The sequence below is a fragment of the Heterodontus francisci genome, chromosome 1 (assembly GCF_036365525.1).
Source record: "Heterodontus francisci isolate sHetFra1 chromosome 1, sHetFra1.hap1, whole genome shotgun sequence".
NCBI classification, from domain to species: domain Eukaryota; kingdom Metazoa; phylum Chordata; class Chondrichthyes; order Heterodontiformes; family Heterodontidae; genus Heterodontus; species Heterodontus francisci.
Genome location: NC_090371.1, coordinates 123267783 through 123291746, shown reverse-complemented (window position 1 = coordinate 123291746; position 23964 = coordinate 123267783). Strand labels below are relative to the sequence as shown.

General features: G+C 43.0%; 1 protein-coding gene across 8 annotated transcripts in view; it reads left to right on the top strand.

Annotated features, from left to right (window-relative positions):
- Positions 1 to 23964, top strand: part of pdgfra (platelet-derived growth factor receptor, alpha polypeptide) — a 68370-nt gene that overhangs the window by 17256 nt on the left and 27150 nt on the right. For 3 of the 8 annotated variants that reach the window (XM_068035287.1, XM_068035277.1, XM_068035295.1), the window contains exons 2-7: positions 4224 to 4299; positions 5998 to 6309; positions 8787 to 9053; positions 10474 to 10604; positions 21362 to 21536; positions 23220 to 23409. In XM_068035287.1, coding sequence (XP_067891388.1) covers positions 4239 to 4299; positions 5998 to 6309; positions 8787 to 9053; positions 10474 to 10604; positions 21362 to 21536; positions 23220 to 23409 — 1136 coding nt within the window. In that variant the 5' untranslated portion in view covers positions 4224 to 4238. Of the gene's footprint in view, positions 1 to 602; positions 805 to 4223; positions 4312 to 5997; positions 6310 to 8786; positions 9054 to 10473; positions 10605 to 21361; positions 21537 to 23219; positions 23410 to 23964 lie in introns of all 8 variants that reach the window. The other 5 variants (XM_068035261.1, XM_068035236.1, XM_068035270.1 and 2 more) reach the window with 2 other exon arrangements.

Here is a 23964-nt window from a genome sequence, read left to right as displayed (position 1 = left end):
AAGAACATGCAATGCCTGATGTCGGCAATGCAGTGACCCCAAAAAAAGGCATCAAAGGACACTGCTCTCAAATGGCCAAGAGAAAGAGAACAAAGAAACAGAAAGGAAAAGTATAAAAAAAATTAAAAATTTACTACCTGTGGGAGTGAGACTCCACAGTTTCTGTTTCCCCAATATTGGGCTGAATTTTATCCGGGCGCTGTGCTCCGCGGTGGTGCCCTTTAAACACTGCGGGGTGTCCGCATTTAGCGGCCACCGCAGAGCCCTCACGATATTAGGCACGGGGGCTCATTAGCATCACTGCGCCGAGCCTCCCCCCCTTCCCACCCCCATATTATGTGGGGAGAGGTGGGACATTCAGCGCAGTGAGGAACCCTTTGACAGTTGTGCAGCCCTGTTTAAAGCGCCCCAGCACCTGCTTCCTGACAGCTGTCAAAGAATACTTACCTGACTACTGAAGAGTGGGGCTGCTGTCAATCTGTCAGCAAAGCAAAAAGTACTGCAGATACTCAGTAGGTCAGGCAGCATCTGTGGAAAGAGAAGCAGAGTTAACTTGTCCATGTTTACAGACCTGAAAGTTAATTCTGCTTCTCTCTCCACAGATGCTGCCTGACCTGTTGAGTTACCCCAGCACTTTCTGCTTTGCTGCCACATACTTACCCTGCTGTGCCCCAGTGTTCTGTAAAGATGCGATCCTCTTCTTCCACTCAAGTGTAACATTCCTTCTTGTCGGCGTGCCGCACCTGGGTGAATAATCTTAATTTTTCACATTCCAGGACGTGGGACTGAAATAGACCATAAAAGGTATTACAGAGGTTTACAGAGAACACACTGACACAAATGGGAATGTACGGGTGTCACAGCAATGTAAATACTTCTTTCACTAAATGTTCCTCACCAACATGTGTCTCCTTTTCTCTGTGCGAATGATGTGTGCCAGCATGTAATGCCAATGTCACATCCCTTTGCATGGTTGGCCCTCGGGAGAGCCAACGTATGCAATAACTTTGCCATGCCACCATTACTCATGAGCATCTCCGCGGATGCAGTGACATGGACATTGGCTCAGTCAGCTGCTGCCTCTAGTGGTTTACACAGGGATGCTGCAGATTGTAGACTGGTGCACAGCAGGTGAGCGAGGGTGATGTGTGGTTTGCAGAGCTCATGTCGGTTCCTATGGAGCAGAGAGCCTTTGTCGGATAAGCCACTGCCATATGTCTCTACCTCACTGCTAGCCCTGGATGCATAGCCTGGGTGCCAACTGCCCTCCCATGCGACTTTCATGTTGTAGGTCCTCAGTGTCCTCATAGTCCGAGGAGGCCTGGCCCCTTTTGAGTCTGCAGTTGTGCAGATCAGCAAAAGAAAGGAGCTGGCCTATTCAGCCCTTAGTACAGGGCATCACCCTATCCATCCAGGTGCTCTTTCAGCATGCCGATCTCCTGCTCAATGGAGGCTCATGTAGCTCAGTCGCTGGTGTTGTATCTCTCCTCTGCAGCAGTGGTGGGGTCTCTCACCAGTGTTGGGAGTCATTTCTGCAAAGGATAGCCCTTATCTCCAAGAAGCCACTCCTCCATCTCAGCCAGTTCAGTGAACAGGGGTGTCAGCCAGGCCTGGTGTCATGGCAACTGCCTGAGAAGCGGTCACACATTTGCAGCAAGCTTCTGCGGTGATCACATACCAGCTTCACCTAGATTGAAAGGGCTCCTTTAATGGTGACGTTTGCAGGTGGTAGCCTGGCGGGAGGCCTGATAGCCACATGAGTGCAGTCTATGAACATTATAACCTATGGTTCTCCAGCAATGGTGCCAGAACCAATGGCCCTCTGGGCCTGGCTTTGGGAGTCCGTCCTGAAGCGGACATCCTCACTGGCCCTCCGGTGCAGGGCATTGGTGATCTCCCTGATGCAGCGGTGTACTGCTGACTATGTGACCTTACAAAGGTCTCTGGTGGGCCCCTAAAAGGCTGCAGAGGTGTCAGGCTTGAGAACCGCTGCCACTATGAGGAACAAAGGCATGGGATGTACACCGGAGCCCATGGGCTGCAGGTCATCCTGGAGCAGGGCACAGAGACGTGTCACCACCCTCTCTACATGCGCAATCGCCTCTGACACTGGTGCTCTGACATCCGATGGCCTGTCATGTGGGGCCTGTAGATGTACGGCAGTCACAATGGCGGGCTCCCCTTGGGGCTGCTGCTCATGACCGGGGGCCTCTACATGGATTGCACCTGCCAGTTGATATTGCCTCTGGTGCATACCGATCCTCACGAACAGAGGATCACACAATGTAGGACGAGCCATACCTATTTCCATGTGATAAATAAAGTTGAACCCTATGTGTATTCAAAGGTTCCTAACAGGGCATGGATTGATGTTGATGGGTACATCAGCTGCTTTCCTGGATTAACTATGTGGCGTGCCATGGCATTGCCCATCTGGGCCAACACTCAGAGTGGCACAACATGACCACATCAAGATCCTGCCAGCTGAATCGATTGCCCCCAAATCCATAAAACGTTAATGTTCCTGTCCTTTCTGGCACCCTCCCCACACACAGGGTGCCTAGTGTGCCATTGCCCCCTCACAAACACAGAGCATAATGGAGGGTTGGTACACGGTACCTCCCTTCATGCCAGCATAGCTTTCCCTCCAGTAATCCCAGACCCCCTCCCTTTATGAATGCAGAGTGAGACCCCTGTGTATCCCCCCCCTCCCTTCCAGTATGCAGAGTGAGATCCCTGAAAAGGAGCTTACCTTCTGCTGCGAAACCATCTGCCTCTGTGGACCCGCCGGCTTTTCAAATCGTGAACGGGTTGGCACGTGATGGCCGCCCGTTCAGTGAAAAATCAGGAAGTATCCATTGAGAGGTGGTGGGCTGCATAATCTACAGAGGTAAGTACTGTTTAACATACTGTAGTTGGGGTGCTGCCTCTGTGCGGTGTGGGGGCCGCACCAAGGTCCCCCCGCCGCCGGTAATTTGTGGCGGGCCCTACTCGACGTCGCAGGCCGAGGCGGCCCTCTCCCCATGGGATTTTACTGGCTCCCGCGCCCCTACCCGCGGTGTCGAGGGGCCGGTAAAATTCAGCCCATTGAGTGGCATGTCAGGACTGTGAATCACATCCTTATGACATGAATTACCAGCCCAAAATGACTGCAGTGAGATTAATTCTTATTAACAATGTCAATCCAGCAATTTCATGACACACAGTGGGGACGCTCATGGCAAAGTGACTTTTTTGGTTTTGGTGAGGCTCAAATCTTCTAGCAATTTGTGGCGAACTGGAACTCATGACCTATCTCTTCTTCACCACAAATTGCCTTTTTTCTGACTCAGTAGCAATGGCAGGCACCATGAACTCAATGTTATTTTTCCAGAAAATCTTAGGCCATTGAGTTTAGGGAGTAGTATATTATTTGCAGGAATATCAAGCTGTTACTTTATAGCAAATAAAAAACCTAAATACAGTGAGCGTACAGTAAATTGTTTATTAATTGCTCAAGTAATATGATCTCTTGGCCAACTGCCCTCGTTGAAGCTGAGTTCTTGTTTGATCAGGTCTGGCTGTTCAGTTTAGTTTGGTTCAGTTTTGGGTATCTTGTAAAATAGCAGATTTCTCAAGAAGTCTAAACTCGAGTTGGCTGAAAAGATGAAGAACCATGATTCCTACTTGGACGATTGGCTCTGGTATGACCAAGTGCAGTGATCCAGGTTCCAAAGTGCTGGGGGTTAGCTCTGGTCAAACTGATTGAAGTCAGTCCCCTCATCTGTTAACAGGGCAATATGGAGGCAGATGGTTGAGCCAAACATTTAGGTTTCCATCATAAAGTGTTAGCTGAAAGGATTCATTTTAAATTTGTAATAGTACATATTATAAAGAGTGGTAAGGGGAAGTATAGAAGCTATAGAAGCTTTCTCATTAACAGTATTCTCTGAATATGCTGATCTACAAATCAAAATACTATTTAAACTGGAATTAATGTTATTGTCAGAAATGCACCCTGCGAATATAATTCTACGTACCTCCCATTTTTTGCAAGTCAGTAGCGATGTCAGGCAAATGGCTGTGACTCAAATGGCAGTGACAAGGTATCAAGTGAGTGATACAGGCTCTTACTGTTTGTGTGTTGCAGGAAAATAATATACCATGTACATAATAATAAACTATAGAAAATCAACCAATGTTTCTTGAATAATGTACAGACTGTCTCTTCTCTTTTTCTTCAGTAATTTTCCACAAAGATGGGCATATTCTGGAAGATATTCCTGATAGTGGATTGTCTCTTCCTGGAAGTCTTCAAAGGTAACCATCTCAGTATGTGTTCCAAGCAAAAATTAAAAAAATGCAACTCTGGTAGTGCAATACAATTGAAAATATTAAACTGACTTAAAATCTTAATATGAAACAGAAAAAAATGTTCCCACTTCCATTTGTTGTGGTCCTGGCCTAGTCAGGAATTAAAATCTCCAAGGAGGGTGAACATGTCCTCCTTTGAAGAAAAGGAGATGGTCTGGTACAAATTTTCAAAGCATTTCTCCTTCTTGTCATCGCTTGTTTGGTACATGGATAGGCACTCAGGATTGTAGGACCATAGAGACGTTTAAGAGGCATCTTGACAAATACATGAATAGGATGGGAATAGAGGGATACGGTCCCCGGAAGTGCAGAAGGTTTTAGTTTAGGCAGGCATCAAGATCGGCGCAGGCTTGGAGGGCCGAATGGCCTGTTCCTGTGCTGTACTGTTCTTTGTTCTTTGTTGATCAGATTTTAGGAATCAAGATTCCATCACTATAAGTCAATGATTGAGATGCTTGGGGAGGATTTTCCATCAGGTCATAAGTGGAGGAGAAATACAATGTCAAACTAATCATGTCCCCTCTGTCTTCCTTTTCCAAAAGCAAGTATATCTAACGGTTGCCATAACGAACTGACATCCATCATTTAGCCTAGGTTTTTCTGCCAGACCTACCACATAATGTTTATTTACTTTGTATTCATTAATGACTGAACCAACAGATGCCCTTATTGAATTTTGTCGGTTAGCTGAGGCAAGTTGCTTCGGTGTGGCTGCCAATGCACAGACAACTGGGAGAAATGAAAGGGGGGTTGTATGGAGTACTGAAAGTAATGGAGGTATCTTGTTCATAAGAGGAGCTGAAATCTTCAGATGGCTCTAGACATTGGTCCTTACTTGGCACTCTTATCAGAATGATATATACAATAACAAGAACAATTAGCTCTATTTTCCGAATGCATGCTTTGGGTCTGGGGCTTCATCTTCCAGGAATGCATATTAGGAAACAGTAGGCATGCTCCCTGTGACTTTTCATCCATTTGGACAGAAAATCATGGGGAACGTGCCTAAAAATGTGCAGATATGTGATTCTGATGGGAGAGGTTTTACACTGGGCACATTATTTGGAAAATAGTCTATCGTATGTTTTCACAGCCTGTATTAGTTCCACCATTCCATTTTAATTATGCACTTTATATTGATGGTAAAGTATTCAAGCTGTTTTTTCACTCGGAGTTAAATTAAAAATAATACTTTTAGAGGTGGCATAAAGTATTGGTGCACTTATAGACTGTAAGTTATTCAATGTGTGCCTTAGTGATCTTCCAATTTCAGCCAGGCCATCAGGGGTTGAGCCAAGTGGATGCAAGGTATTTGCCCATGGTGCGGGAAAACTCTTGGAAATGCTACCCTGAACCACGTAGCAGAGTGTTACAGAAATTGATTGGTAAGAGGTCTGGTTCCGGGGCGCTTGCCCATCCTGTCAGCTGATGAATGGTACTGGGTCCTGTCACAAGCAAAGGATGGGATGAAAAATGAATTTGGGAGCACTGTAAATGATTACTCCTTGTTTGAACATTCCAACATTTACACTGAATTTTAATCTGTTTGTGGTGACATTGAAGTAATCAACCCTGACAGAAGATGATTAAGCACAGCAGAGTAGTTCTATGAATAATGATTGCACTTCTTTTGCTTGCTTTTAGGGCCTCAACTGGCCAAGTGCCAAAAGTTACCAGATGTTTACCCCAACAAAGTCGAAATAAGAGTTGCTCTCCATGCATCGTTCAGCCTGAAATGCTCTGGGGAGAATGAAGTGGATTGGGAGTTGCCATTTTATGAACCTTATGTAGAGAATATCAGTAGAAAAGATGAAAACAATAACAGTGGAAACTTTGTGAAAACACTTGAGATTCATGATGCAACAGGAATCTATACTGGCATGTATACCTGCTATTATCCAGCACTCCAGCTCGATGACGAGATTGAGGGACGGGATATCTATGTTTTCGTTCCAGGTGCGTGCATGCATAAGGGAACAGTTCAACTTTGTACACAAAAAACCACCAGGTTTAACTGCCAGTGGCTTTATTAGCTGCCTTTTTTCACGTCTGCCATTACTTTTCTCTCCATCTCTTCGGAAAGTCCTGTGCTCCTGTGGTAAACTAACAGGAATACCACTCTTAGGTACCTCAGCCATGTGGTTACTCTTTAAGTGTGAGCCAATACAGTGAGTGTTGGCAGCCTTGCAAAAATTGCTGCAGGGCTCCATCATGACCACACCTCATGACCTCATAAGCACACACTTTCCAGCAGGATTTATTGGATGGCAATCAACAAAAGGGAACTTTGGCTGATTATCTTTTCTTCCTCTATAGTTTGAGCACAGACACCAATTGTAACAACCTGGCTGAGATCAGCCAACTCACACTGGAGATTGAATCTGGCACTTCCAAGGACTACATGGCTGAGTTCCACACTTGGCATTGCATTTACTAACTGAACTGTCAGCAGAGCTACTGCTACGTATCTTTTACTTGGGAATCTCTGGGTGCCTGGCTACCTTTTTCAGATTTTGGTTCAGATTCCATAGAAGTTTATTTCAGAAATTAATGCCAGCTGTACTAACCCTAATAGAATAAATATATCTTTTTCTCAGTGAATTTATCCTCCTTTCCTCTCCTGAAGGCCTTGTCTCTTCTGAGGTGCAGATTGACAAATCCTGTAATTTTACTTACGTGTGAACCTCACTATGAGTATGAACAGGCTATTAAACTGTAGGGAACTAACACCAGATAAAGGTAAATGCAACATAAACATGTGCAAAGGATACTACAGGAAGGATTACCAAAATCAATTGGGAAAGTCAACATCTAACACAAATTTTGTGAAGTTTGAATCCTTCACGATTTTGTAGTATGGAGTGAAAAGAGAATAGAACTTTATTTGGGGGAGGTGGAGGAAAGTATGTGATAGGACTTCACAATTGGTGGCCATACTATTGCATGGTTTTCCTGCTTCCACCACCTCTAACATCAGAGTGAAGATAAGTACAGCTTTCTTTATTGGATAGGCAGGTTGTACCTGGAATATCATATGTTTTGTGTGTTTGTGTGTGTAGAAAATATGGTTTATATATATGTATATATATTACCGTGGTGTGGTTAAATTATGTACCAACAGTCATCCTCAATCCTTTTCAGCTATATCTCAGCAGCCCCGTTCTGTGTCACGTGCCCTCCCCAAGCCATAAATGATGACAATGGCTAGGCCCAACCATGCCATCAATGCTCTCAATTCCAGTGACCACCCTTGGTCTGCCAACTATGTCCCCAATTCTTCCTGGCTTTCATCAACTCCATTAATGTTTTCCAGCTTCCACCATTATTGTTTCCACAGTTTCCCTGCTTTGCCATTACCCCACCCCAGTTACACCAATCCATTCCCCATCCTATCATGCACCTACTGAAAGTGATTGCGAATTTCCACGAACTTTACTGCAAAAACACAGCAGTTTTAAAAAATAAGAACAGGTGATTTGATCACGTCAATTTCCCGCCAGGCGGGGTAGGTTAAAATGTTTAGGCTTTAAAAAAAATTTCACACGCTAATTGAATGGCTATATATTGCAGGGTCACATGTCTGTTACTTAAGAAATGCAGGCTTCAATTCAAAAATCCAACAGTAGCCTCAGAAGGACACAAGGGTCAGAGGCATTCTCATTTATTCCAAAGATTTATTTATAAAAGCAGAAAATTCTTCTAATTAGAATGTTGCATTCTCCACAGCTAGTTTATGTTAAAACTGTGACCTCTCCATCTGGAAGGCGAGGACAGTTTGAATTGGAGGCTTTCCAGGATGCTCTGTAGTTGGCTGGTAGAAGTCAAAATATGAGTGACAAGTTGGATGACATCACTTTTTCCTTTGCTCGAAGCTGCACCTCCCTTCTGCAAATTGGCTGTGAGCAGCTGAAAGGCATTTAAACCAAGAGAAATTAGTTGATGTGATCAGCTTTTAGTTGCCAAGCAGTCAGCAGTTTGAATTAGATGGTTTTTCTGTAATCATAGCTCTGACTAAAGTCACTGGGGTGTCTTCTTGTTTAGTGTGACACTGGTACAAAGTTTTATAATCATAATATAAGTTCATCCTGGAGTTGAATAATGCTGGCCTCCCTTTAGGAAAAGCTCTATAGTGGAAACAAGGTCAAACATAATAACTCTTACTGAAAACTTGCTGGACATTGGATTTAAATTCTTGTTCCAACAGAAGGAGTGTAATAGTATAAAAATGACAGTCATAGAGTGTAAAGAGTATAAGATGCTCATGGGAAATGAAAATACTCTCCAGTATAAACTGATTCCAGTTAAAGTTTTTTTTGATACCCTGCAAAGTATATCACATATACTTTTAGACTTTACATTACATTTATTTTAAATTGTTATTTTTCAAACACTGTCGAAGCAGAATTAATTGTTAAATACATTGTTTTTTTCAGATCCCAACTATCCTTTCATCCCGCCAGCAAATTTTGAAAATATAGTAATGGCGGCAGAGGGTGAGGTTGCAGAAATCCCATGTCGAGTGTCCGATCCAGATGTCCATGTCACCCTGAGTAATGTTGATACTCAGAGCATGATCTCTGCTACCTATAATAATAAAGAAGGGTTCAGTGGCCTCTTCAAAGAGGGGACGTACATCTGTATTGCAACAATCAATGATTTGGAGCACAGATCAGAAGAGTACATTGTTAATAGATTTAAAGGTGAAGCAACTCTTGCACTTATTGTCTTTCTTTAGATCAGCATTGGCTGAGATGTACTGAATTCTACTTTCTAGGATTAAGTTTATTTGTCATCAGTTCAAAATAAACCAGTCAACAACCTTCATGCCAGAGCTAGGGAAATTTTGTTTACACATTTGAATACTATACTACTAGTTAGTATGAAAGGATTTTGGTATTGAAAATAAATGCATTAAAAAAAAATTAAACTTCATTATTTCTTTCAAAGATCTTTTTCTTAATGTAGGTGATATCAGTGTTGAGGAATGGAAGTATTGAGCCCACCTGGGCCCAGTGTAGTACAGACAGATACAGCATGAACTCCCTGTACTCCGTCCAATAATGTGCTTGAACTCAAGCCTCAGAAAAGTGCTGTCTGCTATATTAGTATAATTTTTTCTCTCACGTTGCTCACCTAGCTATGGCTTGGTTGGTAGCCCTCTTACCTCTGAGTCAGAAGATTGAGGGGTTAAGTGTCCTACAGAGACTTGAGTATAAAAATCTAGGTTAACCCTCCAGTGCAGTACTGCAGTACTACATACAACAGTGACTACACTCCAGAAAAGTATTTTATTGGCTGTAAAGCACTTTGGGATGTTCTGAGATTGTGAAAGGTGCTATATAAATGCAAGTCTTTTCTCTTTATCTTTTCCTTTTAGCCTCTCTGACTGATATTGCCAAATTATGGAGAGTGACACCCAGACTAATTAGGAACTAAATGGAGACTGCCTAAACCAATTAGTCCTTTATAGTGAAAAAAATAGAAGAGGTTTTCATTCCATTGGACTTGATTCATTTCAAACTTGGGTTGCATGGTGTAAGCACATTGTGCCACTTAGTCCCTATCACAAACCTTTGTATAATCACATGATTACTGCTCCTCTGGTGACTAAATGTAAAGACAATTAAGGGTGGTTAATACTATTATTACCTTTTGAGGATTAATACTTAACTTTATAACCTCTGAAAGATTAAGGAAGTCTAAATTAGAAGAACATTTATGGTAATTTTGACATCTTGATATTAAATGGTATATAACACAATTTGCAGGTACAATTGAATAGTGATCAACCAGCATACATCACCAAATACATGGTGATTTATATTATTACCTACTGTATAATGGTATTTAAGTAGGGATACTATCAGGCTATAAAATAACGTCTACTTTTGAATTTATTTTCATTGACATAATGAGAATGTCTTTACTCTTTTTGCCATTTGTATTAAAATCATAAATGCATTCTACAATTTTGTAACAAATAACAGAAACTTTTTCTAAAAATTATAAATTATATCTTTTCCATTTTTGAACAGCCAAATGTTACTGATAAATTAAAATATTATATCTGTTCCCACTGAGATGGATTTTAACATTTTCTTTTTGAACTTTATGTTTTAGTGGCTAAGGACCTTAAAGTTGAAATAGAAGCTCATAAAACAGTGGTGAAAGTGGGTGAACCCATCTTTGTGACTTGTCTAGTAATGGATAATGAAGTGGTGAATATAGACTGGAATTATCCAAGAAAAAATGTAAGTAAAACTGATTATATTTTTTTCTTGGCTTAATTGGTTTTTTCATGTGGAATCAGGGTGGCACAGTGGCGCAGTGGTTAGCACCGCAGCCTCACAGCTCCAGTGACCTGGGTTCAATTCTGGGTACTGCAAGTTCTCTCTGTGACTGCGTGGGTTTTTGCCGGGTGCTCCGGTTTCCTCCCACAGCCAAAGACTTGCAGGTTGATAGGTAAATTGGCCATTGTAAATTGCCCCTAGTGTAGGTAGATGGTAGGGAATATGGGATTAATGTAGGATTAGTATAAATGGGTGGTTGTTGGTCAGCACAGACTTGGTGGGCCGAAGGGCCTGTTTCAGTGCTGTATCTCTAAATTTAAAAAAATCAACTTTTGGGACAACAGTGTTTACCTGTTGAATATAATGGAGGTGTAATAGGTGCCCTAACAGTAACCAAACGGTAAGACAGAGTATAAAGGAAGAAATAATGGGAGCTTGTCAGAAAGGTACGGCAATAATCATGGAGGATTTTAATCTACATATAGACTGGAAAAATTAGATGGGCAAAAGTAGTCTAGATGTTCATAGAATGTTTATGGGATAGTTTCTTAGAACAGCACATTCTAGAACCAACCAGAGAGCAGTCTATACTAGACCTAGTATTGTGCAACGAGATAGGATTAATTGATGACCTCATAGTGAAGGCGCCCCTAGGAAGCAGCGATCATAATATGATTGCATTTTATATTCAGCTTGAGGGAGAGAAGAATGCGTCTAAGACTAGTATTTTAAACTTAAATAAGGGCAGTTATGAAGGCATGAAGCAGAGCTAGCTAAAGTGAACTGGCACATCAGGTTAAGGGATAGGTCAATAGATATGCAGTGTCAGACATTTAAGGGGATATTTCAGAAGACACAGAATAGATACATTCCAACAAGAAAGAAAAATTCCAAGGGGAGGACCCACTAACTAAAAAAGTTAAAGATAGTATCAAACTTAAAGAAAAAGCATATAATTGCGCAAAGATGGGAGGCAGGTCAGAAGATTGGAGAGAATATAAAGAACAGCAAAGAATGACTAAAAGGTTGATAAGGAGGGAAAAATTAGAGTACGAGAGAAAGCTAGCTAGAAATATAAAAACAGATAGCAAGAGTTTCTATAGATATTTGAAAAAGAAAAGAGTTAACAAAGTGAGCTTTGGCCCTATTGAAAGTGAGTCTGGAGAATTAATAAGGGAAAATAAGCAGATGGCAGATGAATTGAACAACTATTTTTCATCGTTCTTCACTATAGAGGATACAAGTAACATCCCAGTATTAGCTGTAAATCATGAAATGGAAGGGAGAAAGGAACTCAAGAAAATTACAATCACCAGGGAAGTGGTACTGAACAAATTGTTGGAGTTGCGGAATGACATGTCCCCAGGTCCTGATGGACTTCATCCTAGGGTGTTAAAAAAAGTGGCTAGTGAGATAGTTGATGTGTTGGTTTTAAATTTCCAAAATTCCCTAGATTCAGGGAAGGTTCCGTTAGATTGGAAAATAGCGAATGTAACTCCTTTATTCAAAAAGGGAGGGAGACGGAAAGTAGGAAACTACAGGCCAGTTAGCTTAACATCTGTCTTAGGAAAAATTTTGGAAGCTATTATTAAAGACCTTTTAGCAGGGCACTTGGAAAAATTCAAGGTAATCAGGCAGAGTCAACATGGTTTTGTGAAAGGGAGATCATGTTTAACCAATTTATTGGCGTTCTTTGAAGAAGTAATATGTGCTGTGGATAAAGGGGAAATGCTGGATGTACTGTACTTAGATTTCCAGAAGGCATTTAATAAGGTGCCACATCAAAGGTTATTGCAGAAAATAAAAGCTAATGGTGTAGGGGGTAATATGTTGGCATGGATAGAAAATTGGCGAGCTAGCAGGAAACAGAGAGTCGGTATAAATAGGTCATTTTCTGGTTGGCAAGATTGAACGAGTGGTGTGATGCAGGAATCAGTGCTGGGGCCTCAACTTTTTAAAGTTTATATAAATGGCTTGGATGAAGGGACTGAAGGTATGGTTGCTAAATTTGCTGATGACACAAAGATAGGTAGGAAAGTAAATTGTGAAGAGGAAATAAGGAGGCTACAAAGGGAAGTAGATAGATTAAGTGAGGGGAGGAGGTGGCGTAGTGATAATGTCACTAGACTAGTAATCCAGAGCCTCAAGCTAATGCTCTGGGGACATGGGTTCAAATCCCAAAACAATTTGAATTCAATTAATAAATCTGGAATTAAAAAGCTGGTCTAGTGGTGATCATAAAACCATTGTCGAACGTTGTAAAAACCCATCTGCTTCCCTAATGTCCTTTAAGGAAGGAAATCTGCCGTCCTTACCTACTGAGGCCGACATGTGACTCCAGACCAGCAACAATGTGGTTGACTCTTAGATGGCCTCTGAAATGGCCTAGCAAGTCACTCAGTTGGATCAAACCATTACAAAGTCTAAGAAAAGGAATGAAACCGGATGGGCCACCTGGCATCGACCTAGGCACTGGAAATGACAAGGGCAAACCTAGCCCTGTCGACCCTGCAAAGTTGTCCTTACTAACATCTGGGGGGCTTGTGCCAAAATTGGGTGAGGAGTCCCACAGACAAGTCAAGTAACAGCCTGGCATAGTCATACCCATGGAATCATACCTAGCAGACAATGTCCCAGACACCACCATCACCATCCCTGGGTATATCCTCCCCTACCAGCAGGACAGACCTACCAGAGGTGGCGGCACAGTGGTATACAGTCGGGAGGGAGCACCCTGGGTGTCCTCAACATTGACTCCAGACCCCATGAAGTCTTATGACATCAGGCCAAACATGGGCAAGGAAACCTCCTGCTGATTACCACCTACCGCCCACCCACCCCCCTTGGCTGATGAATCAGTGCTTCTCCATGTTGAACACCAACTGGAAGAAGCACTGAGGGTAGCAAGGGCACAAAATGTACTCTGGGTGGGGGACTTCAACGTCCATCACCAAGAGTGGCTCGGTGGCACCACTACTGACCAAGCTGGCCGAGTCTTAAAGGACACAGCTACTCGATTGGGCCTGCAGCAGGTGGTAAGGGAACCAAGAAGAGGGAAAAAGCTACTTGACCTCGTCCTCACCAATCTACCTGTTGCAAACGCATCTGTCTATGACAGTATTGGTAGGAGTGACCACTGCACAGTCGTGTGGAGACTAAGTCCCGTCTTCACACTGAGGGTACCCACCATTGTGTTGTCTGGCACTACCACCATGCTAAATGGGATAGATTTTAAACAGATCTAGCAACTCAAAACAGGGCATTGATGAGGCATTGTGGGCCATCAGTAGCAGCAGAATTGTACTCAACCACAATCTTTAATCCCATGGCCTGGCATGTCCCCCACTCTACCATTACGATGAAGCCTGGGGACCAACCCTGGTACAATGAAGATTGCAGGAGGGCATGTAAGGAGCAGCCCCAGGCATACCTAAAAATGAGGTGTCCGCCTGATGAAGCTACAACACAGGACTACTTGCATGCTAAACAGTGGAAGCAGCATGCAATGGATAGGGCTAAGCAATCCCACAACCAACGGATCAGATCTAAGCTCTGCAGTCCTACCACATCCAGCTGTGAATGGTGGTGGACAATTAAACAACTGACAGGAGGAGAAGGCTCCACAAACATCCTCATCCTCAATGATGGAGGAGCCCAGCACATCAATGCAAAAGACAAGCATTTGCATTGCATTTGCATTTGCAACCATCTTCAGTCAGAAGTGCTGAGTGGATGATCCATCTTAGCCTCCTCCTCAAGTGCCCAGCCTCACAGATGCCTGTCTTCAGCCAATTAATTCACTCCCTGTGATATCAAGGCACTGGAAACTGCAAAGGCTATGGGCCCGGACAATATTCCGGAAATAGTACTGAAGACCTGTGCTCCAGACCTTGCCGCGCTCCTGGCCAAGCTGTTCCAGTACAACTAAAACACTGGCATCTACCCTGCAATGTGGAAAATTTCCCAGGTTATGTCCTGTACACAAAAAGCAGGACAAATCTGATCCAGCTAATTACTGCCCTATCAGTCTCGTCCCGATCATCAGCAAAGCGATTGAAGGGGTTGTCAACAGTGCTATCAAGAGGCACTTGCTTGGTAATAACCTGCTCACTGATGCTCAGTTTGGGTTCTACCAGGGCCACTTAGCTCCTGACCTCATTAAAGCCTTGGTCCAAACATGGACAAAAAAGCTGAACTCCAGAGGTGAGTTGAGAGTGACTGCCCTTGACATCAAGGCAGCATTTGACAGTGTATCTGAGAAAATCTGGAGTCAATGGGAATCAGGGGGGAAACTCTCTGCTGGTTGGAGTCATACCCAGCACAAAGGAAGATGGTTGTGGTTGATGGAAGTCAATCATCTCAGTCCCAGGACATCACTGCAGGAGTTCCACAGGGTAGTGTCCTAGGCCCAACCATCGTCAGATGCTTCATCAATAACCTTCCCTCCGTCATAAGGTCAGAAGTGGGGACATTGCACAATGTTCAGCACCATTTGTGACTCCTCAGATACTGAAGCAGCCTGTGTCCATATGCAGAAAGACCTGGATAACATCCAGGCTTGGGCTGATAAGTGGCAAGTAACATTTGTGCCATACAAGTGCCAGGCAATGACCATCTCAAACAAGAGAGAACCTAACCATCTCCCCTTGACGTTCAATGGCATTACCATTGCTGAATCCCCCACTATCAACATCGTGGGGGTTACCATTGACCAGAAACTGAATTGGACCAGCCACATAAATGCTGTGGCTACAAGAGCAGGTCAAAGGATGGGAATTCTGCAGCGAGTGACTCACCTCCTGACTCCCCAATGCTTGTTCACCATCTACAAGGCACAAGTCAGGAGTGTGATGGAATACTCTCCACTTGCCTGAATGGGTGCAGCTCCAACAACACACAAGGAGCTCAACACCACAAAGCAGCCTGTTTGATTGGCACCCCAGCCACCACCTTCAATATTCACTCCCTCCAGCACTGACGCACAATGGCAGCAGTGAGTACCATCTACAAGATGCACTGAGCAACTCACCAAGGCTCTTTCGACAGCACCTTCCAAACTCGCGACCTCTACCACCTAGAAGGACAAGAGCAGCAGAAGTATGGGAACACCACCATCTGCAAATTCCCCTGCAAGCCACACACCATCCTGACTTGGAACTATATCGCCATTCCTTCACTGTTGCTGGGTCAAAATCCTGGAACTCCCTTCCTAACAGCACTGTTGATGTACCTACACCCTCAGGACTGCAGCGGTTCGAGAAGGAAGCTCATCACTACCTTCTTAAGGGCAATTAGGGATGGGCAATAAGTACTGGCTAGCCAGTGATGCTCATGTTCCCTGAACAAATTTAAAAAATTGAGTGGGCAAAGATCTGGCAAATGGAGTGCAATGTGGGAAAATGTGCAATTGTCATTTTGGCAGGATGAATTAAAAAGCAGCATATTATCTAAATGGTGAGAGATTGCAGAGCTCTGAGATGTGGAGGTATACTGGTGTCCTAGTGCATGAATCACAAAAGGATAGTATGCAGGGTCAGCAAGTAATTAGGAAAGCTAATAGAGTGTTATCTTTTATTCGAAGGGAATTGAATACAAAAGTAGGGAGGTTATGCTTCAGTTATTCAGGGCTTTGGTGAGACCACATTTGGAATACTCTGTACAGTATTGGTCTCCTTATTTAAGGAAGGATGTAAATGCGATGGAAGCAGTTCAGAGAAGGTTTTTGAGACTAATACCTGGAATGGGTGGTTTGTCTTATAAGGAAAGGTTGGACAAGCTAGGCTTGTAGCTGCTGGTGTTTAGGAGAGTAAGAGCTGACTTGATTGAAACATACACGATCCTGAAGGGTCTTGACAGGGTGGATGTGGAAAATATTTTTTCTCTGAGTGTCGTGAGTCTTTGGAACTCTCTTCCTCAAAAGGCAGTGGAAGCAGAGTCTTTAAATATTTTTAAGGCAGAGTGGATGGATTCTTGATAAGCAAGGGGCTGAAGGTTTCTTGGGCGTAGGCGGGAATGTGGAGTCGAGGTTACAATCAGATTAGCCATGATCTTATTGAATTGCAGAGTAGGCTTGAGGGGCCGAGTGGCCTACTCCTGCTCCTAATTCGTATGTTCACATGTTCATATGTTCATGGTGCAGCTAATATTTTAGCAATACATGATGATGTAGACCTACAGATAATAGTTACTGCATGGCTTTCAAGGTATTATGAGTTTTAAGCAATCAGCAATTAGGTTTGTTTTCTAGATCAGTATGTCAAGAAACCAGCTAAGGATCATGTAATTGGCGATCTAGTATTGCACTATGAGACAGGGTAATTAATAACCTTGTATTGAAGGATCCTCTTAGGAAAAGTGATCATAATATAACAGAATTTTATACTAAGTTTGAGAGTGATTTAGTTAAGTCAGAAACAAAGGTCTTGGGCTAGATTTTCCCCTCGGCGGACAGGAGCTGTTAGCTGTCAGTCGGTGGTGAACCCGCTTCCGCCTGGCCTGGGGATCTGACCCGCATTTTGCGGTTCCCCGGTCTTAAACTGTTCTGAGGTGGGACTTCCACCCGCTTGAGGCAGGAGGTCCTGCCTAATGGAGCTGCTGGCCAATCAGCGGGCTGGCAGCTCTTAGTCCCAGCAGCGCCACTGGGAGTGGTGGCTACTGCTGGTACTGCAGCCCCGCTTCAAGAAGATGTTGGGGAGCCCCAGAACCAAGGTAAGTTTTTGTTGCCTGGCCAGGGGTGATTGGTCGGGCCCCGGCAAGGCAAGGGTGGTCGACTGGGGGGACGAGGGACGTGTTGCATGTTGGGGGTGGTTAGGGCAGCGAGGGCAGCTCTCCGTTGGGCACAGAGTGCCCGATCATGAGGGCACCCACAGGCCCTCAGAAAGCCGCCACTTTTAACAGGCAGCTTTTCTCGGGCCTGGGCCGTCCGCTTGTCAAGGGTAAAATCTCCATGGCGGCGGGCGGAAGCCCTTAAGTGGCCATTGACTGGCCACTTAAGGGCTTTGATTGGCCTGGGGCGGCAGGCTGTTTTTCGCTGCCGCTGCCCTGCGTAAAGTGGCGGCGGAGGCAGAAGCGGGTCGGGAGGGGCCCTCTGAGCCTCCCGCTCCATTTTACGCCCCCCCTTCCACCTTCCTGCCCTTTGGGGGGGGGGGCGTAACATTCTGGCCCTTAAATCTGAACAAAGCAAACTATGTAGGTATGAAGGGCGAGCTGGCTCAGGTAGATTGGGGAACCACATTAAAAGATATGATTGGAGATAGCCTGACAGATAAGGAATTAATTCATAATTCACAATAAATATACATTCCCTTAAGGAATAAAAATTCTACAGAAAAAGTGGACCAACTATAACTAACAAGGGACGTTAAAATAGTATTAGGTAAAGAAAAAGGCCAAAAGAGGGTTAGGAGGATTTTGAAATTCAGCAAAGAAGGACCAAGAAATTGATAAAGAAAAATAGGATATGAGAGTAAGTTAGCAAGAGACATAAAAACAGATTGTAAATTTTTTTTACAGTTATGTTAAAAGGAAGAGATTAGCAAGAGTATATGTGGGTTCCTTACAGGCAGAAGCAGGAGAAATTATAATGGGGAATACAGAAATGGCAGAGACATTAATTGAATACTTTGAGTCTGTCTTCTCAGTAGAAGACCCCCAAAATTCTGGAAGTAGCAGGGAACCAAGGCTCTAGTGAAAATGAGAAAATTAAAGGAAGTTAGTATTAGTAAAGAAAAGGTACTGAAGAAATTAATGGGAATAAAGATTAACAAATCTCCTGGATCTGATGGCCTACATCCTAAGCTTTTATAAGAGATGGCTACAGAGATAGTGAATGCATTGGTTTTGATTGTCCAGAATTCGCTAGAATCTAGAACTGTTACCTGTATTGGAAAGCACTATTCAGGAAAGGAGGGAGAGAGAAAACGGGTAACGATAGGCCAGTTAGCCTGACATCAGCAGTAGGGAAAATACTAGAATCTATTATTAGGAAATTGATAACAGGGCAATTATAGGGCAGAGTCAATACAAATCTATGAAAGAGAAACCATGTTTGACAAATCTAATTTTTTGAGGATGTAACTAGTAGGGGGAATAAGGGGGAACCAGTGGATGCAGTGTCTCTGGATTTTGAAAAAGCATTCGATAAAATGACACACAAGAGATTGTTACACAAAATTAGGGCTCGTGGAATTGAGGATTGAGGGTTGGTTAATGGACATAAAACAGTAGGAGTAAGCGTGCTGTTTTCAGGTTGGTAGCCTGTAACTAGTGGGATACTGTAAAGTTTCAGTGCTTGGGCCTTATCTATTTACAATCTCTGTCAATGACTAAGATGATGGTACTGAGTATAGTGTTAAACAAGTTTGCTGACTATATAAAATTAGATGGGAAAGTAAGCTGTGAGGAGGACACAAAGAGACTGCAAAAGGATACAGACTGGTTAAGTGAGTGGGCAAGAACATAGCAGATGGAATATCATGTGGAGAAATGTGAAGTTTTCCAATCTGGTAGGAAAAATAGAAAAGCAGAATTTTTTTTTAATTGTGAGAGACCATGAAATGTTTACATTCAGAGGGACCTGGGTGTCCTTGTTCATGAATCATAGAAACTTAACATGCAGGTGCAGAAAGTAATTAGGAAAGCAAATGGTATGTTAGCCTTTATTACAAAGGGATTAGAATGTAAGAATAAAAATGTCTAACTGCAATTGTACAGGCCCATGGTGAGACCATATCTGGATTCTACTTCTCCAGTCTGATCCATAGTGAGAACACTTGGGGAAATCCCTGCTAACATACCAACTTTAGCATTGCCCTGAAGTGGAAACCTTTTGATTTAACACTAATGTTGGTGTGTAAGTGCATCCTAAGACTTTTAAAAACTGCCTTGTTGCTAAAAAGATAGAATATTTTGTGTAGCTTGTTATAGTCAAGCGAGGAGGGTTGAAGGGTTTCCCTCTTTTCCCTCTCCTTGTTTGACTACAATAGATTTAATTCTTTCTTAAAGTGGATGTACTGGCCAATTCAGTAGGTGTTTGATAACTTACTTATTATGATCATAACAAGAACCAACCGTACAGTAAATGGAAAAGTCCTGGGGAAAATTGATTTGGGTGTTCAGGTCCATTGTTCCCTGAAGGTGGCAACGCAAGTCAATAGAGTGGTCAAGAAGGCATACGGCATGCTTTCCTTCATCAGACGGGGTATTGAGTACAAGAGTTGGCAGGTCATGTTACAGTTGTATAAGACTTTGGTTCGGCCACATTTGGAATACTGCGTGCAGTTCTGGTCGCCACATTACCAAAAGGATGTAGATGCTTTGGAGAGGGTGCAGAGGAGGTTCACCAGGATGTTGCCTGGTATGGAGGGCGCTAGCTATGAAGAGAGGTTGAGTAGATTAGGATTATTTTCATTAGAAAGACGGAGGTTGAGGGGGGACCTGATTGAGGTGTACAAAATCATGAGAGGTATAGACAGGGTGGACAGCAAGAAGCTTTTTCCCAGAGTGGGGGATTCAATTACTAGGGGTCACGAGTTCAAAGTGAGAGGGGAAAAGTTTAGGGGGGATATGCGTGGAAAGTTCTTTACGCAGAGGGTGGTGGGTGCCTGGAACGCGTTGCCAGCGGAGGTGGTAGACGCGGGCACGATAGCGTCTTTTAAGATGTATCTAGACAGATACATGAATGGGCAGGAAGCAAAGAGATACAGACCCTTAGAAAATAGGCGACATGTTTAGATAGAGGATCTGGAGCGGCGCAGGCTTGGAGGGCCGAAGGGCCTGTTCCTGTGCTGTAATTTTCTTTGTTCTTTGTTCTTTTGTTCAACCGGACAGGTTTTCTTGAGTTTAACAACGAAAGAGGTTAATTTTATTGCACCTAAACCGAACTAATGAAAATAATAAACTACATGCCAACTTTCACGAACACACACACACTAGAGGTATACACACACACAAATAGGTCACAGAGTGGGGAAAGGTAGATTGGTTGAGTTAGAGTCCATAGAAAAAAGGGGTATACAGTCTATGGCATTTGGTGATTTGGCTGGCTTCTAGCTGAATTCGGTAGTCCTGAGGCTTTTAGTTTGAAGAGGCAGATGATTAGTTCTGTGGGTCTCGTGGAGACAGCAATGCAGATGATTTCCTCCAAAGGGGTTTCTGATTGTAGCTGGGGTACGCAAAGGTGGTCAGTCAAAAAGCAGGATTTGAAAGCTTTCAACCTGGAATGGAGGTTGGTACCACTTGGGTTGTTATGTGTCAGAGTCCAGAAGCTTCTTTCTTCTCTGCTGCAGAAAGACACAAGCTTAAAACCAGATGGGAAGGGGCTTGTCACTTGACAGTCACTCAGTGATTCAAACATAGCAGTTAGCAGTATTTCTCTCTTGCAAAAATGAACAGGTAATTCCCTTAACCTCCTGGGTCTTGGTTCTTGCTGGGGCATGAGCAGACATCTCGTCTCCATCCTCACAAGCCTTGCAATGTAGGATACAGTGTTGCAAATCAGGTGGCCATCCTAACCTGCCAACAAAGTCATCCATTTAGCTGTTTTTTAAAAAAATGTTTTTAAAAAAAGTACAAATTCAGATTTCCGGTCAGTGGATTGAAGAAAATTATTATTCAACAAAGCAAGTTGGCGTGACAAGTTGCAAGACTATTTATTAATTCGAAAGCAGAAAACTAGGAGCATTCTTGTTCATTCACATGGATTCCTTGTTTCATTGCAGAAGGGAACTGAGGCACACCAAGTTCTTAAGGAAGTAAGACAACCAAGCTTAAAAATAATGAAGACCCTGCAAATCGAGGAAGCCACTCTGGAAGATACTGGAGTCTATGAATGTTCTGTGTTACATGCAACTCAAGATACCAAGAGATTAAAGCAGGTTCACATCCATGTTAGTGGTGCGTATAAATTAATATGTATTTGCCTATATTTCTTACCTTTTTTATTCTGGTGCATGCGCTCGAACACAAGCGCACATACAATAGGTTCCCTTTAAAAAAAATTCTAATATATTGTCGCCTGTCACATAAGGCACATTTTTGTAACATTACCAAATGTTTCACTTCATGTTCCAAAAGATGTTGGATTCAGATCTAAAATTCCATCAAATGCAATGGAAATGAACTGCTGTTAACACCTGAGCTCTGAAATCACCCAGTCTCCCCCACTACCAAACACCCCTCCCCGCCCAACCCTTAGACATGGCAGTTGAAACCTCTGCTAATTTGGGATACTCATGCTGAATTGGCATGTGGGCAATATGAAAGAATCCCAGCCATTTCTTCTCTCTACCTCCACTGGCACTCGCAAGCAGTGGAAACAGATGCTCAAGTATTGAATGAAAATGTTGCATGAACACAACATTTTATTATTTTATCAAACTTTTTAAAATCTGGATTTCATGCTGCAGCCAAGTAGGCAGAAGAAAAGAAACACAATGTGGGAGTAGGGTTGCTTTGGAAAAGTGGGAGGAGCTAAAATGGGAATTGGCCAATTTTCTGCTATCTGTTGGCTCGCTGAATGACTTCAGCTATAAACAGAGCACTCTAATAACCAACAGAAAGAACACATTCACCTAATTAATCTGATTGTCAATGCCGTACAACATTGGGTAAATAAATAAGTATAAACATATGAATTTATGAAAATGAGGGGCAGGAAAAACTAGCTGGCCCGTCAAACCTGCCCCATCCAAACATGGTGAAAGTCCAAACACTTTTGACACATTTCCTAAGCACACAATCTCTTGGGAAAGGCTATATTTTTGGTATGTGGGATTTCAGGATTTTCACCAATGATTTGGAGGTCACATTCCAGAATCGGTTTCATTTTTCTTTGAAAGCCAAAACCTATGGCATGTGAAGACAAGACGTTACAATGGCAGCCATGGTTCTGAAGTAACACTCTCACCTCTCAATTAGAAGGTTATGATTTCAAATCCCATTCCAGAGACTTGAGCAAATAATCCAGGCTGACACGTCAGTGTGGTGCAGGTGAGTCTTTTGGATAAAATGTCAAATTGAGGCTCCATCTCCTCTGTTAGACAGATGTTAAAGATCCCATAGCATTATTCTGCAGTGTCCTGATCAATATTTATCCCTCAACTAACATCACAAAAACAAATTATTTGGTCATGATCTGTTTGTGGGAGCTTGCTGTGTGCAAATTGGCTGCAGTGTTTCTTACACTACAGCAGTTCAAAAATACTTAATTGGCTGTAAAATGCTTTGGGACATCTTGAGATTGTGAAAACCACTATATAAATGCAAGTCTTTATTTCAATGAGAATGGAGTGTGATATCAGCTTAAGGTGCAATCATAACCAATGTTATATTAGTTGTGTTAGAGGGAAGAAACAACAGTATATTTTTTGCAGTGGTGTATTTAAGAATTTCTGAAAGAGGCAGTGAGTACTGAAGGTACTTAATGGGGAGTCCTACTGTAATTCCACCTTTGAAGATAAGAATGGTAACTAGTAGAATATGCGAGATCCTCAGTCTAAAAACATTATTGCTGAGAATTACAGCAAGTCTTTCCAGGCTGATGTGATTTACTTACTATTCTTTTTTCCTCATTCCCAGAGAAAGGATTTATCCATTTGGATCCCAACTATGGAACAAAAGAGTTTGCAGACCTACACGAAGTCAAGCAGTTTGTGGTCAACATTGAGGCTTACCCAGAACCCACTGTATGGTGGCTGAAAAACAATGTCACCCTGCATGAGGATAACAACGAGGTGATGATCAACACAGTGAAAACCCAGGAAATTAGGTAAAGCAGAACGCACACCACAGCACCAGCCCAATATATAGTCGACCACACATGTGGAAAGAAATCCATACAAAACTATTTATCTTCTGCATCACTGATAAGATCAATACTCACCAGGACAAGAATTCCATCATTAAACAGCCAACTCCATTTTCATTCACTATTGCATAAGTTCTCGGCTTTATGTTTTTCTGTCACACCAGGTTAAAAAACTACAGTCTACAAATTCTACTCCATCTGGGGGCAGAAGTGTAGCTTTAAGCAGTGGGGTGGGGGATGGGGGAGGGGGGACAAGAAACTGGGACCTACCCTGTCTCTGCTGGGTTTCTACCTCCTGAAAGCAGCCATGCAAATTATAATGAAGGAAGAGTGGTTGCTTCTTCTGCTGTGCCTTCTCTATCTTTCTGTCAGTTTGGGGATGTGGCATAAGAATTTGAGAAATAGGAGCTGGAGTAGACCATGTGGCCCTTCAAGCCTGTTGCACCATTCACGAAGACCATGGCTGATGTTTTACCTCAACTCCACCTTCCTACACTATTCCCATATCCCTTGATT